Source organism: Corvus hawaiiensis, chromosome 11 (genome assembly GCF_020740725.1).
Source record: "Corvus hawaiiensis isolate bCorHaw1 chromosome 11, bCorHaw1.pri.cur, whole genome shotgun sequence".
Taxonomy (NCBI): Eukaryota; Metazoa; Chordata; class Aves; order Passeriformes; family Corvidae; genus Corvus; species Corvus hawaiiensis.
In genome coordinates, this window is record NC_063223.1 from 12677164 (window position 1) to 12697645 (window position 20482).

The window sequence follows — 20482 nt, forward strand, 5'->3', positions numbered from 1 at the left end:
AAACTGCTGGAGAATGATGTGCTGGCAGGAGATGTCCCATCTGGTGCTCAGAACCCTGCATCTCCTGTGGGGTGCCTTGGGGTACCGTGGTAGCCAAATTACCCCGCCTCTGAAACTAGACATCCCAAGAGATGACTGCCACGAACCCAGAACACAGCTCCTTGTCTCCAGGCGTCGAGGATTTCTCTCCTAGGCTCCCATTGAGGGCAGCACAGGCTGGAATGCTTCCTGGATAAGGTCATAGGGAATCTCTGCTCACCAGCACAGAGAGGGTGAGTTGGATTTTGCACCCCTTTGTGACCAAGTGAGTAATGCAGGACTTTTCAGAGCCTGAGCGGGGTATAGGAATGTCCCTGGTTAGACTGGGGAATCATTGCCATGCAAACAAGCCTTATCTGCCATCTCTGGCTGCCCTCCTGGGGTGAAGACTTCAGAACAGGGCCCTGCACCAGGGCCTTGCCAAAACCATGTGGAGCCAGCCGAGGCACTGGGGCTGTAGGAGGCTGAGTGAGCACCCACGAAATGCGAGCCCTGGGGCTCAGTGTGTGTCCAGGGGTTCTGTGTGTGTCCCAGGTAAAAGGTTAGAATGGAACTGCTGCCTGGGATGTGCCTCAGTGGGCAGCACATTCCCCTGCTGATGTCACTTCTCGTCCCATGGGCCTTGGCTGATGGGAGCAGCTGCAGCCCTGGGCAGGTGATGGCCACCAGGGCAGGTGGTCAAAACCTTCCAGCAGCAGCTCGTGGCACTTTGTGGCTTTTTAAATTTCCTGTTTATTTATTTTATTTTAACCTGAGACACACTGCAGTTGTTGCCTGTGCTCTTACAAGGCTGCTTAGACCAGACATTGCAGGCTGTGCTGATGAGAGGAGAAATTCCTGACAAAGTCCTCAATCACACCCAGCAAAACAATCAACCAAGCCAAAAAACCCAGCTAAAGACAGCTGTGGGACTGATCCTGGGCATGGGGTGCTGGAGGCTCAGCTGTGATACTCAAATGTTTTGTTTTCACAAGGAGTAGCCACCTACATGTTGGTTTTTTCTTTCCCTACCTCAAATCAGGACTTCAGGAATGGACACTCTGGTGTTCTGTTTGACTGAAGAGGCCATCAATGAGCTTGAAATAACCAGTTTCATGCAACAGGAAAAGAAATGTTGGGGTGGGTTTTTTCCTTTCTTTTTCTTCCTGTTGGGCTTTTCTGGTGTATTTGAACTCTCACAGTAGTGGTGCCATGCATGGGCTGGGCACTTGCTGGTGAGAAATGGCTTTCTTTTGTATTACTTGGGGTTTTTTGTTTTGTTCTTTACCTCTTTGATGTATTTGGTTGTGGGTTTTTTCCCCCCTCACCCCATTTTTTTTACCTATTAATTTGTCTGTATCCCAACCCATGAATTTTTGCACTTTTACCTTTCTCACTCTCTCCCCATCCCACTGGATGAGGGGGTGAGTGAGTGGCTGTGTGGGGCTGTGCTGTCAACCAGGGTAAAACCATGGAAAATGTGAAGTTAGATAGTGATTACACATATTTTATATATATATAGTATTTTATAAGGACAAAAACCCCCCACACCAACAACCCCAAAATAAGTAATAGGTTTAAAGGAAAAACTGAGCCACTCAAAGACCAAAAAAACCATCCAAGGGCATAGCTGGTTTATAAAGGAAAGTTTTATTTTCAGTTATAAGGTGATTACAAACTCATCTAAAAAAGCAAAGATGACTTAAAAATATCCATATACATTTTATTTATCTAAAAAGCAAAACAGAAACTGCAAAATACAAACATTTACCATATACACAAAGGCAAGGGAGTTTTAGGATTAAATTACACTCCAGGATTTTTTTCAAATACAAATATTCCGTTTTGGAACACACAAAAAATGTTTTAAAAATATTTTTAAGGTTTTTTTCTTTAAAAAAGCTCAGATGACATTTTTAAGGAGGCCATCATCGCCCTCGCCTCCTCGCTGCATGTGCTACTCATTATCACATTACTGTAGTCACAGTTGCTAGGAATTTAAATAATTTAAAAAACACCACTGTTTTCTTAGCCAAATACATCAAACAAGATGGACCACCTCTTACAATGTGAAGTCCCTGGCAATATTATCAGGTAACAATCACAACATTACACTGGAGAAAAAACAACATCCTATTGAACAACGAGCACTTCAGAACAGTACTGGGATGCTGCAATGCTGAGAGACCAGCGCTGGCTTCCAGGACAGGAGCAGGTCATGAGCTAACTCAACTTGCCCCCTCAGGTTTTGTTTTTTTATCAGCCTCTCAACAGAATTTTGCCACTGTTTGGTTTGGTTTTTTTTTTCTTTTTTTTTTTCCTTTTTTTTTTTTTTGTTTCTTTTTTTTCTTTTTTTTTTTCTTTTTTTTTTCTTTATATATTGAAAAAAAAATCGACTAACAGCTGCAGAAGCAGGTACATTTGGGAACACTGTGTATCGTGCTCACTGTGCTACAGGGCTGAAGCCTTCCCCCACAAATGCACACATGTGCACAGCTCCTCAGCATCAAGTTTCTTTTTTTTTTTTTAATAGCTTTATTTTTCCCATTTCTTCTGATTTCTCAAGTCAGGCCATGTTTTCCCGGCACTGCAAAAGGGAAAGTGAGCAGCACCATCCCACTGTGCACTGCAGAGCCATTGGGAGCAAGCCTCCAAAACTTGCTCCTTTAAAATTCTCTTCAATTTACTTTACTCCTAATGCTCGTGGTAATTAAATTCTGACGCTTTTACTGATTATTTCAAATGAGGACACAGCAGCAATACAAAAAGGCTGTGTCTGCTCTGCCTTTCAATTGCCCAGCATTACAAGCAGGGTCAGGCTCTTTTCCAGTCACAAACCCTGTCACCAAAGTTTTCCACCGTTGATGGGGATGGGTGGGTGATTTGTTTTCTTAAAATTTTCAACCTGCAAAATTTTGAGCTTGTCCCTATTTTTGGTGAAATGGTATCTCAAGCTATTTCTGCTCTTGTTTTAGGACATGGGTAAATTGAAATCACCAATTCCCAATGACAACTGGAAAAAAACCACACAAAGAATGGGACTTTTTATTTTTATTTTTTAAAAGAAACAAACAAATTGAGATTTTTTTTTTTTTTTCCAGAGAAGCATTATCCATGTACACATTTTCTTTGGGCTGGCAGAAAAGAGCCACAATCTGGTGGAGGGTGTGGGGCTGGATTGGGCAGTTTTCCAGTGGGTGCTGGTGCTGGTTATATTCAAGTCTCTCTTGAGCAATCTCTCCCATTGACTCAAATTCACCACTAATACCATAAGAAAATTTTTGTGACCAAAGTATGGAGCTCACAGCACCTCTTTTGCACTAGTTCAAGGGTTTCTTAAATGTCAAGTGTCATCAAATCAACTAAATACTTTGTTTCTTAAGCTTATCTTTGATTATAAGAAATAAAACAAGCTACCAGGGTTTGACAGTTCCTGACCTTTGCTCATGCAAATATACAAATACACAACTACACGTCAATCCTAACCACAAGGCTTTGGATGCTGATTTTGGAGAAAACAAGTCCAGGGCAGCTGCCTGAACCCACACCACACCCAACCTCCCATGCCAGGAGCCATGTGGTGCCTGCAAGTAGCCAGGAGAGTTTACAAATCCAACCTTAAGGCTTCCTCGGAGGGGCCATGGTCCAGGATTTTGTTATTACTGTCCCTCTTCCACCACTCCCATTTAGGAAAGACCGTTTGGACACCCTGGCAAGTTGGCTCTTTGCAGGCAAGTGGTGCCTAAATCTCCTCAATCCTCATCCTGAACAGCTTGGCAAGATTTACACACATGATTTGCAGCCTAGGAATAGAAGCAATGTCCCCACTGTGTGCGTGCATATGAGGGTGGAAGATTTCATCTACTACTCTACTTAAACACAGATTTATTTTTATTCTTTTTACTGAAAGTGAGCAACTTCCATTGAATCTCCTTGGAAATAATGTCAGGGTCATCTTTCTTCCAAGTGTACTTGAGCTGCTTAACTAACTTGTCCACTGCATTCAATGCACAGCTTATTTAACATTTTATATACATTATGCCTCCATGAGTGATCCTGCAGGGACCACAAGACATAGAAGCTAATAATCAGTTATTCAAAAATGTTCAAATCCTTCTCCCACAGCTGGAAGTTTGCCATTGATGCAACAAGTGGGAGCTTTGAACCCAAGTGTGACAAGCACAACCTCAACAAAACTGAAAATCTCCTTAGCAAATAAAAACAGACCAGGAGGAGACTTGGAAAAGATCTATTGAATGGAGATGTCCATGTGTCTTCAGATCTACTTGAGTTATCTAATGCTGAGACAAAGAAGAGGAACCAGAAGCATCTGCAGTTGGGAAAGGAGGATTGGGCTGGAAACAGGACTGGAAACAGCTGCAGGAGGTGCTGTCCTGACAATAAAAGCTCTGCTGATGTTGTTGGGGTTTTTTTCAGTGTTACAGCAACTGTAAGGCTGCACTTTTTTTTCCCCCCCTACTTTTCCTCATTTCCTCCTCTCCCCAAGAACAGCAGTGAAAACCAGTTTTGCTGAGCTGTTCCAGCAGATCATTCCTAACTCCCCTCCACCCCTAATTCCAGGAGCTGCACTGCTGCTGCGGGGTGGCCACCAGCACTTCTAGATGGCAAATACAGCTGCCAGGCTTTTGTATTTTCATTTACATCACAAGAACAAATCCATTGTGGACCTACTATCTCAAACTTTAAAAAGGACTTTTCTAAGTGTGTGGATCTGTTTGGACCAGATGAAAAGGAAAGCTATGAGCTATGATGAGAAGGAAAAATAGAATAATAACAACAACAATAAAAAACCAGTTCTATTTATGAAATCATACTGCTTAAACACTGAGATACAGACTACTGGTAAAGTCCCTTACAATAGATGATCATTCAGAGAGATCATCACTAGTAACAGGTGAACTGAAAAGGTTTGGAAAATTAAGAAAAATAAAAAACAGGTCAGAAAAATCTCATGGGGAATATGTTCCCCTTTACATTTCTACTACCTCTTGATTTCAGTTCAACTGGAAATAAATACTGCTGAAACTCTGCTGTTTTCAAGCCCAGAAGACCCCATGAATACAAAGGTACATGAAACATGAAAACGTGTGCATTTTGTCTTGGTTTATGCTGGCTTAAATCTCCAGGATCTAGTTCTAAAGATCTCATGCCAAAACTGCACTGTTTTCCCTAGATCCAAACCAGTTCATCTATAACTAGTCATGATGCTTTAACATAGAGTTCCGCATTTACACAAAACAGGTAAAGTAGGTCATAAAAGTTTAAACAAGTAAATAGAGGAAAAAAATCAGTTGTCTTTGCAGTCAAAATAGGTAAAAAACACAAACTTTCTTAAAAAATTATTTTTTAATAAATTTGGCAGAGGATCATGTTGAAATGCAAATTTATCACCAAGAAAAGTTTAGAAATCTGATAAAATTGTTAGGTAAAAACCCCAAACTGTAAAAATGCAAATGTGCTCACTGGAACTCAAACCTCAGATATAATAAGAAGAATTAAGTACTTTTTTTTTTTTTTTTTGGCAGGAGAGGGAGGAGGGGAGAGGGGAACTGTTTTCCAGAAACAATGATTTGTTGGCTCTTGGTGAGTCCCAGCCCTCCCTTGCAGTCTTACTGCAGAGCACAGCAGGGCCAGGGAAGCTGACACAGAGAATCTTCAGTGAGGTTGTTGCATTTGTGCGAGACCTTTTCACTTGGATCATGGAAGCGACTGATTTGAATGGCACAGTTTGTATCGAAATGGGGCTGGGTTCTAGTCTCTGGTAGTTGTACTTTGAAAGGTGTAGTATTATCCCTCTGGTTCTTCCTACAAAGACACTCTCCACAATATGGGAGAGGCCTGAACACCCAGCTGACTTGCTGGAGACATCTTCGATGTAGCCAAACCATTTTTTTCCCCTAACTAAAGCTTGTCTCAGCTCTATAGCACAAAAGTCATGTTCAAACTATATAATCTCAAACACAGTTGTATGACAATGTATGTATACAAAAAAAGAAAGAAATCAAGCATCAGTGTTTCATCTGCACTCACAAAACCCATTAATTTAGACCCCCCCATACCTTCTACTCCCTCTTCACCTGTGCCTGTTTTCTGCAGACACTGATTGTAACTCAAAAATGAGAGCCCAAGCTGAAGCTCACCAAGAGAGTTATCTTTGGTTACATTTTCTTGCCTTTGATTGTTAAAAAAATAAAATTGCTGTATGCATGTTTCTTTATTTTGGGCACATTTGAGGACACCCACTGGCTCTCAGAATTCCTTCTGTGACCTTGGATGGTTTCTGCCACTTGCCCAGCAGGTGTCATTTAGATGTTTGCTATCTCCAGCTATGCAAAAGTTTCCTTTAGAACTCTCATAATACAGCAACCAGAAAAAAGAAAACACAATTCTACTGTGACTGGTTTTGTTGCTGCAACTCAGCTCTCTGTTGTAAAAGTATCTACAAATTCAAACTAGAAAGATTTGGAAGTTATAGATGCAGCGATGTTTTTCTTTAATTAGTAATTATTTTGGTCCATCTCTTAGTTTTAAATCTCCCTGTTTCTGTTACAGGGAAACCAGCAAGTTAAGAAATATTTGTGCTGCTGTGGCCAGTTAGCCCACGGGAAAAGAAAAAAGAAAATAAAACTACTGTGTAGGAATGTTAAGAACTGTTTATGTTCCTGTTTAAATAAATGACAAACTCTGCCCTGACAGACTAAGCTGACAGCAGAATAAGCAGATACAAACTTTGTTCTTATCAAGCATTTCTTCTAAATACCTTTGGATAGACTACCTGTGGTATGGTAAGAAAAAAACTCTCTTCCTCTAATACAATGCCCACAAGACAAGGCTGAGTTTCGCTGGAGAACTTGTTCCCAGCACAACCTGCTCAAGTTTAAAAAAAAAAAGAAAAAGAAAAAGAAAAAGGCATTTGTCCATATTTTGGACAGTTTTCAGGGATCCAATTCCCCATGGAAACATTCACCTGCACTACATAAAGTGGAACCCCCATTCCTATACTCCTTGTAGTGGTTTCTCTTCTCTTCCCAGCCTCACCTGGAATGGTACCCAATTCCTTCTGACCAATACAAAGTATTTCAGTGTTACATGTTCCCTTTGCTTTAATTTAAATTCCAAAGAGCCCTGTTTCTTCAGTAGATAAAATTCATAAATATGTTCACCACCCTCCAGCCCTCCTAAAAATAAAATAAAATAAAATAGAATAAAGTAAAATAAAATAAAATCATGTTTTAACCCAATGATGAGCAAGGAGACTGGGGGCTCTAGGTCCACGACTGCTATTTAGTAACATGGGACAAGAGACTCACTTAGTCCTTTTGTTTGTTCCTCCAACAGCAATGACCTCCCTCTCCCAAATAAATAAATAAAGCAAATCCTGGTTACCGAACTTGGAAAAGCATTTTTGAGATACGTGGATGAAAAGCACCTGTTTGCTGTGTGATATTATTATCATCATTACTATTATTATTATTAACAATGTGTCTGTTATCAATACCAGTTACACCAGGTGAGTGGTTTTGTTCCTCCTGCCAGGGATGACCTGGTTTGTGCTCACCTCTGGACGGTCAGAGTCCAGAAATGATTCCTTTATTTTCCTGCCCCAAACCAAAGTCCAAATGAGCAAGTGAACACCTGAAACACCCAGAGGGCAGGTGCTGCTTTTCCCCTCTTGGCTGCTCAGTGCTCACCTGTGCTGCCCTGGGGACAGGCTGCCCTCCCAGTTTGCAGAATTCAAGTTTACACCAGTGCCACCACACCAAAACATGGTTTGCTGGAAAACTCAGGAGCAGGTACTCAACCACCCTGCTCACACACAAACAGCAGGCATTTCACTTAGGTAAAAAACCCTCAAAAATTTTAAAAACAACAACAAAAAAAGACTGAACCATGCCAAATCCTGCAAATGCCCTCCTCAAGTTCTCTCCCATCAGTGTGACAGAGTCCCAGCGCTGTCCTTGGGAGGGACAGCCACAAGACTGTTCACACCCAGCTTCTCTGCATCCCTTGCAAACTCCCTGCTCCAGCTGTTTGGCTATATCCCTATCCAGGGACTGCACTAAACAAAACTGTACCCACTCCCTAAAGTGACCCTGACTCCTGTCGTTTACCACAGTTGAACCAGAGGGTAGAAATACTACACCTTTGAAAATTCTCTTGAAACAGCATTTTTAAAAAAATCTATCTCTCAACAGAGCTCCTTTTGTGTGTTCTGTAGGTTACCCTGCTCCCAACCATACCAGCACCTAAAATTGCTTTCTGAGACTTGAATGTATTGCTGGCAAGACAATAAATTCAAGTGGTAAGGTGTATAATATTTAGAGATAAAGATATATATATTTAAAAAAACCCAATAATAGTAAATTCTTGTAATATGTCTAGTCTGATATGAAAGCTCTCCCTCTACAGAGAGACGTCTGCTGTGATTACCTTACAAAATATTAAAAAAAAAAACACACACAAAAAATAACTTTCTCTGTGAGAAATAAAAATAAATCCTAGTGCAAATATAAAGCTCTGTAAACCTGGTCCTATGAGAATCTATGGTTAGTAAACGGCAGTTAAAGCAGGTTTATCCTCTCACAGAGAGAGCTCACATCATGGTTTCCACAATGATATGAGTTGGCTTGATCAATCCGCCATTTGAAGTTCCATTGGGGCAGAAGGGGGTGCCACTCTCCGTTTCTTTGGACCACCGATTCACTTCCTTAGGGGCAGCCACCGCCTTTATCCTCTGAAAGAGAGAAGGAAAGCAGAGCTGAGATGCCCAGAAGGCCTCTGTGTCCCCACGTGCAGGACGTGGCATTCCAAGGACAGGGACGGGCGGCTGTGGGAGACGCGCGCCCATGGCTCTGTGAGGATGTGGGGATCTGTGGGGCCTTCAACTCCTGCTCAGCTGCAGAGCCTGACTGGAGGCAGGGAAGTCAGGCAGGAGGGTAGTCCCAGCAATTTCCAGCATCCTGCACGTTGGGCTTTCAGTGCTGCAAATGATGCGCGTCCTCCTTCCTCATTTAGAAACAGCTCTGCCTCTCAGCCCAGCCTTCACTGCCAAGTGGCGACTTCTGTCCTACATCTCAGCTCACAAAGGAAGAACTAAATGGCATCTAGAGTGTTTACTCTCTTTCCTTCCCTAACATGGTCTTTGAGCTGTGTTTTGGCTACTTTTAGACTTGTCTCTCATGGTGACAATGGTGACAATGTAGGCAGGAAAATTAACACTTATGCCCTGGCCACAGCTGAAAAAGACCATTAACACTTGGACAAAAACAAATGCAAGTGTTTGTGCTCTGGGAAATGTTTGGGTTTGGTATTTTTTTAAATTCTCTTTATGCCTAACCCAAAGTGTCCCACTTTCTTCTCCAAGAATACCCTGAGCTGCCTTTAAGACTGACTCGTTAGGCATAAACAAAACTAATCTGAAAACTTAGAAGAGAATTGCTAAGTTTCTTGCTTGCACAGCCTCTAAAAACCTTCCACTGCAAGAAAAACAAATTAGAGGAGCCCACAATGAGCTGCTAAGGGCAAGAGATTTCCTGCAAATCCAAACCCGAGGGAATGTGCACTGTCAAGTCTGAATCAGACCCAAAGTTTTCTAAATACCAGGCCAATCTGGATCCAGTGTTTCAGTTTGAAATAAAAGAAACGCAAATTTTAAAAGCTAAAAAGTGAAGCCCTCTCTCAAGAGGGTTTGACTTTTATTTAGTCCCCCACAGTGAAGCTCATGCCTGAGAGCCACACAATCCACAGGCGTATCTGAATTTCCCTGAAATTCAATGAGTTTTTACACAACCAGGTTTGACCCAGGTCTCTCTCTCTTTTTCTTTCTCAGTGATTTTCAGGATGGTGCTTCTGTGTCCCTGTGGGCTGGAGAAGGGAAACTTGAAACTCAGAAACACCTCAGTCCTTGAATGTTTGTCCGCACGTGGAGGTAATGATTTGCCAAGCTGGAAGCTGCACAAGTGGGACACGAGTAAAATCACTTGGTGTTTATCTGGAACAGAAGGCTTTGTGTTTGTTCTGTTCCTACTGTTTGCCCAGAGGACAGCTGATCTTTAACAATCTTATTTGCCCTATCTGGGCAAGGTGGCAGTTTTCCAAGCACTACTTTGTATAAAAAGTTAAAGCTCCCTTTCTCCTCTAGACAGACAACTGCTCTTACCTCAATGAGCGACCCATCTGACTGAATGATGCGGATGACCATCACCATAGGGATGCAGATCATGGAGGAAAGGGCAAGAACCCAGCCCAGGCCAATTGCCCAGTCTGGGTATGTGTAGACCTTGTTGTAGGTCAGTGGTTTATACTTGGCCAAAGAAAAGATAAAGCATCCCTGTGGATGAGAAAGGAAAACAAAGTGAGGCTCAAAAAAACGCTAAAAGCAGTAGGGCTCTGGTGCTACCACTGGCCCTGAGGAAGACAGGCAGTGAAAGGCAGGGCTGATGGATACCATATGCACTTTAAGCCAATGGGGGAATTGTTCTTCCATTTAAATCATTGGAAGAGCATCTGCATCTGCTTATAGCATCTGCTGTGTGACAACAGAGTGCTAAGAGATGGTGCTGAACAGCTGCAGTACACGGCCAATCCTTCTTCAGGGCTCAACTATTTGCTGTATACTGCAAGATTACCAGGATGTTCTTCCCACCCAATGAAATACTTCAAGCTGAGGTCTGCCTCAGACTGCTCAAGTCTTTTTGTTACAATGGCCTAGCAGTCCTATGTCTTAAAGTAGGAACTGTGCTTTGGAGAGTGAATTTTCTCTTAAGGAATGTAGAATTTTGCCAATCCTAAGAAAAATCCACTTAAATGTAGCCAACTGCAATTTGTGCAGGCACAGCAGAGAGTAGAAAGCTGTCATGTTAACAGCTGACATCTGAGAACATGATGTCTTTGAGACGTATGTTCAAGCCTTCAGCTTCTCTTTGCAAATTGGCCTCTGAATGCAACAGCCTTCCCTTGAAGAGAAGCAGTAAGAGGTGCCTTAGCACTGACAGACGTAAGACCTGAAAGAACACAGGTCAGTACTCACCACACAAAGAACTGGTGTGATCACAATCCAGCTCCATTTCATCCAGGGACCAGGTCTGTATCCAATCATATCCTCAATGGCATCATAAATATTATCAGCGCCTGCAAGAACCGAGCAAATAAAAGCCCTGTAAATACTGTAGGATTAAAGCTGCCTTCCTTGGCTCCCCAAGGGGTATTTAAAGGGAAGATGAGGGTGTCAGAGGTATTCTTCAAATGCTTCCCACAGCTGTGAAGTCCAAAACGATTTTCTTGAAAAGCCCAAATGTCTGGGGACTCTCTCATCCCATCTCTCCCCTCATTATTTGGCTGCAGGAGGGCAATGCTAATCTCTCCTGCCCCTGTCACACACGCTCTCCTCTCTCACTGAACTTCCCAGAGGGATCACTATGGGAAAGACTTGAAAGCAAACGGTGCACCTGCTTCTACAGAAATCTGACTTTGTTTGTTTTGCTTTTCTGAGGAGATGGAATACATGGAGAATCAGAAAATAACCAGTCCTAATCAGCAAACATCTGATTATTCCCCAGCCACAGCTCAGGCAGCTACAGAGGCTGTCAGACCTTGGTTCTTGGCATTGCCTAAAAGTAATGGGGCAGAATACACTTTTCAGCTCTTTTTGTACTTTCTGTTTGGTTGGCTTGTCCCTGCAGACACTGCAGCTCTGAAAGGAAATTCTCTGAGAGACAAACAGAAATTTTCATGGCTGGCCACACTTTAAACTCTCACCTCTAAACTTAACACATGAAAATGCTTAATTGTGCCCTTATTAATTAGCAATGGAAGAATACTCATTTTTTGTGGAAAAAACACTAGAGGTTGGATTCATCCCAGATGCAAATTTGTCTCCAAGAGGTCAGGGCAAATTTATACTAATGGCATGTGTCTGCTGCTGGGAAGAAGACTCTGGGGTGGCTGATCATTAAATATTTGCCTAGCAAAATTGTCACTGACTCATCAAAAGATATCAGATGAAAGGATTCTCACTTACCATAAACCCAGGCTACAGCAATACATTCAAAGAATGCAACCCACAAAAGGCATACACCACTAGCTGCATAGTAGTCAAAGAGTTGAAAAACATACATGCCACCCTGTAAAAGAGAGACACAATTGGTTAGGATCCAACAGGAAAAAAAACCCCAAGAATTCAGGCCCAGCTCCCAGCAACATCTACCAACATATCCTAATGGCTCCTGTCCAACAAGAAGCAGCATCTAGCAAGTAGGTAAGGTAAATATTTGGCATTACCTTCCCCAGGGAATATGCATGTTTATTACAGGAATAATTCCAAACAAGACAGCGATTAAACAAAATTAGGCCACTTAGTATAATCTACTGAGACACTTAAATCTTGCCTTCTTACAAGTATTTTAGGATGGGCATTTAAAGAAACAAATAGTACAAAAAGTAATAGGTTGCCTCCTAACATTAACACCTTAAAAAGACTAAAAATGAAAGCCAATTCATCAAGAAAGTCTTTATTTATTGAGTGAAGGGGCTAATTTCATGAAAATAGTTCATTTTTTGTTTTATGACTCCATTTGTACTCTGCTGTTAGACTCTGCTCTCACTACACTGCACTTTCACTTGAGAAACTGTGGGGTTTGGGCACCTCTGTTACAGGTGCTACTTTACCTCCCACAGTAGAACTCTTCCAGTTGTTTGTAAAATCTGACTTGGATTTTATTTTGAAGATAAATATCACAACAGTGCAGGCACTGGAATATATTTCTGTCTTGTTTATACTAGAATAAATCCAGTGGTATTTAATTAATTCAAATCAGTGTAATTAAGATAAAAATCTCTTTCCCTGAATGCCACTGCATGGATTCTTAATGTGCTCTGCTGAATGTTTCCTATATGTTTCATCATTTAGAGCTAGATGTTAATATTCATACTCATGTTGACTGGTACCTGAGATTAGATTGAATTTAATGAGATTTCACGTTCCTGTCCCTGTGACTGAAAAGGGAAGGGATACATAACTCCCATTCAAAATGCTTTCAGATCTAGGGACGAAAGATGCTCTGTCCATAGAAAAAGCACTACTCCTATGAGTGGCTAATTCTTTGCAGTCTCAATCATAGCTAAAACTGGCCTGAAAAATGGCTAAAAAAGAGGGCAATTTGCAGCACTGGTACTACTTACCTCAGTCACCATAGTTAGTCCCAGAAGATAGCTAAGGAAACACACTATAGCGATGAAGATTTCCCGTCGGTAACCCTTCCTTAGGAAGGATGGGTGCAGATCAACTAATGACGTGATCTGTCCTTCAACTTCAACAAACTGCAGGGTGAAAACAACAGCAGAGAAATGACTTGAACATTACCTGCCATGCCACCCAGGCTCCTACTTGAACAAACCCTCCCCAGCAACACCCCAGCTCTGTACTCTGTGCTGCTCTCAATAAAGAAATAGAAGCCATCCCTTTGTAACCCCGAGGTTGGAGCATGGGCGTAGTTTACAGGTTGGAACAAGCTTTCAGAATTTCTTTTTATTTCCTAGGAGCCTTATGAGCTACCAAAGGGGCTCTGCAAATGCAAGCCACGAGGATGAAGGAGGCGCTTACGTGCCTGCTGACAGGAAGGCACTTATGTGGCTTTTATGCTGTCACTGTCCCAGATGGACACAGGATGTATGCCAGAAAAGAGGCAGAGGGAAACACTCAAAAAAGTCCAAACTAGGAGAGTACCTCCCAGCCTTTTTCTGATGTGCTAGGAAACCTCACAGGTACTAGTTAGGTTAATTCCAAAATTTGATATAATTCTACTCTTGGGTTTGTTAGTGAAAATCCAGCCAAGGGAAAGCAGACTTTGATGTGAAACAGCAGCTCTTGACTGAACGTGTCCTTTCTGGATCTATGAGAAGAATATCTCCGACTGAGGCTCTGGGTACTTCTGCAGCAATAATGGAGCTGCTCATAGAGTCCCCATTCAATGATCTGGCAAATTATTTGCACTTGTAAACCAAAAATGAAACTCTGGATAAATGAGCTAAAAGTCTTTATCTTGCTTCATGATAACTGTATTTAAACTTACTTGCCTTTGGAACACTATATGACTGGGTAACTTGAGTTAAGCAAATAACCCAAATTAGATTTGAATAAAAGTTTAAAGTTAATCAAAAACCAGATCTTTTTGTCCCTGGAGGAAAGCAGCTACTGAACTTCCCCAAATAAAACCATGGAAGGGATCTTTTAACTGATCTGTACTTTCAACCTGGCAAGGTACAAAGCACCAAGCTCACTGAAGACATGAGGACATGGATTGGATTTATCCATCAAGGCTGCCTCTGTAGAAAAGATCTTGGCTTTAAGTAGATACACCATCTTAAGTAATAGCTTATCATGGGGAATCTATGACAGAGATAATTTCACAAAAAGAGGCATTTTCCTACCTGGCACCTCATTGCTCTTACAGCACCCAGAAATGCCCTATATCAACCCTACCCTCTTTCTGAAGCTCTGTTTTGGAAATACAGACTGCCCTATGAACAGATTTTGTCCTCCACCAAATTTTATTGCCCCCTGTCTTGTTACTTTGACTTGTGTAAAACTGGTTTTCTTTTTAAATGTAACCCTTTCCTTTGAGCTGATTTGATCTGCAACTGCTCTGGCATTCCAGAAACCTGCTTGACTGCTCTCCAAAAAACCAGAGGGGTGAAGGAGAGAAATTAAGTGCTCCAATTAGTTTTAATCATTCTGTGCAGTGAGGAGCTTTTTAAAATTACTAGACAGCTTCCAATATGCATAAGCATAGGGTTGCTGAACCACAGCATTGGGTACTTTCACATTTACTTTGGAGCCATTGAGAGTTGCTCACTAGAGTTCAAAGATTAAGCCATAAAGAGCAATTTAGGGAAAAATAAATATAAAAAAAATGTCAGAGATTAAGTACACAACAACTGGGTAAAAAATCCATTTACGGAGCTCTCATATGAGAGAGCATTTAGGCTACAGAAACTTTTCATCCTTATGAATATGTATTTTTTTTAAATCTTAGTGACTTTCCATTTGAGTGCAGAAAACTTTGGCAATTTTGAATGTGTAGTTACCGCACAGTCCCTGGTCACCCATGTTTCCTTGTGAGTAGACTATCTAGAAATGATTTACAGGTTCCTTGGCAGTATTTAGTCCAACATTCCTACAAGTAGCCACTGGGAAAAATAACCTAACTTCCTGACTGAACTTTTTGATTTTTTTCATGCTCACTAATTAACAGCAGTGTGTGCTATAAAATCAGTACAGCTGGAATCTGAGATGCTTTCTGGCCTGTTTGGAGGTACTGAATGCATGCTGCTGACGTGAAAGTCAGCAGGATCCCACATCGCTCAGCGCCTCCAAGCCCAAGGCCACCAAAAAAGGCTGCAGCTTTGTCCTCTCACTGTTCTTGAGGCCACCCTGGATATACCATACAAAACATTTTGTGCTTTTTGTACCTCATGACAACTTTGCTTTTCTTTTTTGGCACTTGGCAACTATCAAAACCCATATTCCTAGTAGTTGTTAGTGTTTTAATGATGGTGTGTACACCCTGCAGGTGATCGCAGTGGCACAGAGCACTCTGTGGAACAGACTGCTGCAGTCCTTTGTTTTAAAATAATTAAGCTTTTTTTCCAAAGTAAGAAAGTACTGCACTGCAACCAAAATGGTGGTATTTTGTGGTCAGACTAGGACTGAAATTTAGGTTAGGGAATACTGCCCTAGTGTGGTAACCCTACTAACTCCTGATGACAAAGACTTACTGAGCAACACAACATTATGAATCAACAGATATAGATTCATCAAGTGCAACCCCTACACTAAAAAGCAACCCAGACGAATTCCTCTCAAGCAACATTAGAGGTATTCTCTTCTTAATTCATGCCTGTAAAACCAGCTTTTCTCAGTCAGCAGTGCTGACACAATAAGCCACACATCTCTTATCCATTGTACTAACCTGGCTATCCAGTCCAAGCAACAGAAGCATAATAAAAAAAAGGATTGCCCAAAAGGTGGGCAGTGGCATCATGGACACAGCTTTTGGGTAGGCAATGAAGGCCAGGCCTGGACCTAGAGAAAGAGAAAACAGGGAGGGGGGAAGGGAAGGGAAGAAAAGTAGTAAGTACCAGCTCTTTGGTAAAGGTAGCCACCCTCAAATTCAGGAATGCCTGGTTCCGTTCAGATAAATCCAAACGCAGCTGGAAATACCAGAAGTGAAAGAGTTTGGCTCTTTTATCTGAAATTGAAGCACGCATGACTACAGCAGAAACCACAGGCAAACCCCGAGGCCAGTGCTAACAGATCTCCAGTTTTAACATGTGTCTCAAACATGCCAATAATGGAGGTGTCCTACACCTGCCCTGCACAGACACAGGACAGTCTTGGGGGCTGGGGGGCAAGGGGTGACCCAAGGGAATGCCAGAATCCCACTGCTAGCCCACATGGTCATGGTGAAGATGATGATGATGAAACTCTTTTGCATGCAGGGAAGGGGACTCTGCTATAAACATTCCCTGGGATCTCCACTAATGCAACCACTGCCTCCCTCTGTATGCAACCTCCAAACCCTGTGTGGCTGTTCTAAAGTGGGGTTTGCTCTCCAAGGAGTTTGCTCCTTCTCTCTTCTGCAAACCCTCCCTGCTGCACTGAGTGATCAGGCTACTCCTAATTTTATCAACTGCAATTGAAAAAACTGCTGTTAGGAACTGCTGGGGTGTAAAATCACTCTGCGTAGAATTGCTTCCCCGTTACATCATCTGCCCCTATCCAGGCCAGCCTACATGGACCTGCCACGGTGACACTGAGCATGACCATCATCAGCCCCAGCTGTAGGATGGGTTGCAAATGTAGGAGGACCAATGGGGCTGGGGCTGAGTGCTTGAGGCTGAGTGCCCAGGTTCTCTGCTCTGGAACCTGAAGTGTGGAGTGCTCCTCCCTAGATGGGGTCTCGCCTGCCCTGTGACCAGATGTCACCTCACTCGTACCCATACGGAGCACAGGCACAGTGTTCATCTCCAGAGGCTCCCTCACCTGGAGCCAGGTGCTATCAGCTGTCCTTTGTGAGAGCTTCTGTGGAGAGAGGAAGAGCCCTCCACCAGTGGGAGACAGGGACACTGGCAACCCAGCATTTATGGCAGGCTCTCAGAGGAGATGAAGAAATCTGGTGAGGCTGACAAAAAATTCTGAGGGCAGATTTAAATTCAGAGTGAAACCAGGAATGCCTGGCTCATCTGCTTGCTTACTTTGAGGAGCTTTCAAAGTGCCAGTTTTCAAGTGGATTCATGTAATTTTCAATAGGAAAAGGCATTTTTTTAAGATGCTGCAGTGTGGGGCCAAAAAACGTTATTTCTGATCTGTACAGAAAAATCTCTAACACTGTTCTTCCTACCTCCCACTTTTCCTTTCCAACAAGAAAGATGGAAAAAGAAGCAAGAGAAAGAGGTAAAACAAGATGACTTTTTTTTCAAACTAAAGAAAACTTTAAGTCACTGAAAATAGTTGAACATAAATAAATACAAATTAGCCAACAATCAAGTAACTAATTTTATTTTAAATGAAACACAACTAAGATTTTATACGACAGAAGATACCAGAAAAATTGGTGAATGTCTCAAATTTTGGGGAGCTTTGCTTTTTTTCCCCCTTAATTCAGTGGATACAGTAGATCCTCTTTGAGGGAGAGCTGCTACCAGATGGCAATTGCAGCTATCTGTGCAATTGATGAGACAGATGTGAAACTGCCCTCCTCAAAATTTGCTGCAATTCTGTATGCTTTGGCCAGTGAAACTGCTCTTGCACTGTGACACCAACTAATACCAAGTGCCCTAAGCCCTGAGCTAATTTTGATTTTCCTTTGAAACTAAGTGTTGAAACATAAAAAGTCCATGTGAAAGAAAATGTTCCTGGCAAGCCCTCAAGCGAAACATAAATAATCTAAAATTTGTATTTAATTTGAAGCCCTGTTGTTTTGAAGGGTGTTTTGCAAAAGTGAAGCACTTGTGGCTGCTATTAAAAGCCAGTGAGGACTGCCACAATCCCAGCCCACGCACTGGCGGATAGCCATGGAGTGCTGTGGCATGGCTGGAGAGCTGCAGAGGCAGAGACCAGGAAGGCATCAGGAAACCCAAGGCACTATCCTCAGACCTGCTTAATCTGAATTTGTTTGCAAATGGAATTTAAAAAAAAGCAAAAAAAAAAAAGGAAAAAAAAAACCCCACAAATCTTGTGCTGGTTTAACAGTGCTACAAATTGCATGGGTGGCAAAGTATTTTTCCCAGCCAAACAGAGGCCACATGGATTAGACAGGACTCACTATGGTTTTTTTGAGCCCCAACTGTTTTCCTCTCTATCTTTAAAAGAATTTCTGAATAACAAAAAAAAAGCCATTTATTAAAAATCTGCTTTCAGCGAGGAGTCAGAGAAGTCTGAGTTAACTGCTGAGTAAACCTGCTAAAGCCAGTGAAGGCCAGCAGTGACCAGTGCCTTCAGCAGGAGCCAGCCCTGCCTGACAAGTGTGTCCCAGGCACATGGCACCAATGCTGAATTTGGCACTGGGAAAAAATGTGGCCATGAGATTCTGATGTCAGCAAATTTGTTGATGTTCCCGTGGCTTTCAGGAGGGCAAACAAACGGTGACATGGATAGGGCAGGAGGAATTTAACTCACTGGGCAGAGACGGGGTCTCAGCCCTGTGGACATCTCCTGCCAAGTGCTGTGGCCAAGCAGCAGCACCTCTGCTCACTTTTCCCTGACCCAGGGGAGCAGTTCTGACCTTGCATCAAAAGAAACCAAAAAAGGCAAGGCCAGAAAAGAGAGGCTCAAGCACCTGTTGAATCCTTCTGTGCTGAAAAGCAGCAACAAGAACTTTGCCCAGAGCCCTGTGCGGGTCCAGGGACACTCATCCCAGGGGGACCAAGTGTCTTCAGTAGCTCTGCACTTATCTCTCTGAGAAAGGCAGCAAGAAAACACATGGGAAGTGGTTTGGACACTTTTGGATAATTTTAGTAGTGTTTGCTGTCATGTAAAAATGTCCCCTAGGACTTAGCCAAAGACCAGCAGGGACAGGCACCCACCGCACGGTGAGACAGCTGCAATCTCTGGCCATCAGTGATGTGGATTTAAATAAAGGAGTAGACAACAAAATATGCAAAAAAAATCAAAGGCCGAGTTCAGGAGCAAATCAGTGCCCTTGCTGTCCCTATAATAAGCTATTAAACTCCTCATTTAAAAAAATGCTTTTTGAGGTGTTGAAAAAAGGCTTTGTAAACACAGAGTCTGAGTTAATTTGTGTTTAAACATTACCTAACAATCCAGTGTAACTATGGAATTGTTTAATTCTAAAAACGTCAAGTGACAGGAATGTAGCTGCCTGTATCAGAGATATAATAATAAAAATTAGAATAAATATTGACCAGATAAAAACCTAATGTACAAATACTTAAAAATACTACTCTTGGAATTGATCCACCTACATATAAATAAAAAAATTAGGGCTATTTATGATTCATTCAATAGGATTATTCCCTTGCTTCCTGTTTCCAAACAAAGCAATCAACCTCTGAACAAAGTAAGCTTTATGGACAAGATTGTTACTAATTGCACTTGCAAGAGCTATGCCAATTGCAGCCACCCAAGAATCCAGCAGTGCCATCAATGTCATTAGTTTTTCATTAGCCCTTCTGAAGTGAGATATTTTTCTTAAAGACTTAACTCCCAGAGCCATGTGACTAGAAGATATATTGACTTTTTCATTTTAATAGCATGTTTGCAGAGGAAATCTTTCAAATACTATGCAGGTGAATTAAAAGCACTCAAAAAATTAGAAAGAAATATCCAAAGTGCACTCAGGTGACATCGTTATTACTAGAATCTGATTAGCTTTAAGCCTCATAGCTGTCAAGGCCTGATTCATTATTTTTCCATGGTAATTCCCAACTAATCTGTCTCTTCTATGTGAAAACACATGGTTACACCTGCCCTCATGGACTAGAAATGCACACAGGAAAAATGTCTTCTGTTTTGTTTGAGATACAGTTACAAGCTATGAGGATTTAGCTTCTACCTCTGCATGTGCATAGCTGAATGTTAATGGGAAGGACACTTCTGAAATAAGGGAGGAACCTAAGTGTTTCAAAATGGACTTTGACAGTTCTGCCAACCTCACCCTGAAGCTACAGAGGACAAATGCAGGATTGCAACACCTAGAGTTCCTGCGGGTGAAATGGTCCACAAAACTCTGGATATGGAGTTCTCCAACTTCTCTTCCCTTTCAGTGAGATTTGGGAATGTATGTGTGTGTGTCCTTTCAACAGGACAAGGTACTAATCCTACTCTAGTGCTGTGAACAAGCAAAACTAAGCTATGAAAAATACATAAACACTGGCAATTTGCATTTGAATGAAAATAAAGGTCTGAAAAGAAGGATGGAAAAAA

The 20482-nt window shown here is 42.0% G+C and overlaps 1 protein-coding gene across 7 annotated transcripts in view; it reads right to left on the bottom strand.

Annotated features, from left to right (window-relative positions):
- Positions 1–1649: 1649 nt before the first annotated feature.
- The window catches only part of SLC6A6 (solute carrier family 6 member 6), a 57953-nt gene continuing 39120 nt past the window's right edge, over positions 1650–20482 (bottom strand). For all 7 annotated transcript variants that reach the window (XM_048315826.1, XM_048315824.1, XM_048315823.1 and 4 more), the window contains 6 exons: positions 16008–16120; positions 13219–13356; positions 12059–12161; positions 11069–11169; positions 10199–10369; positions 1650–8773 (listed from right to left, as the gene is read on the bottom strand). In XM_048315826.1, the coding sequence (XP_048171783.1) occupies positions 8633–8773; positions 10199–10369; positions 11069–11169; positions 12059–12161; positions 13219–13356; positions 16008–16120 (767 nt within the window). In that variant the 3' untranslated portion in view covers positions 1650–8632. The remainder of the gene's footprint in view (positions 8774–10198; positions 10370–11068; positions 11170–12058; positions 12162–13218; positions 13357–16007; positions 16121–20482) is intronic.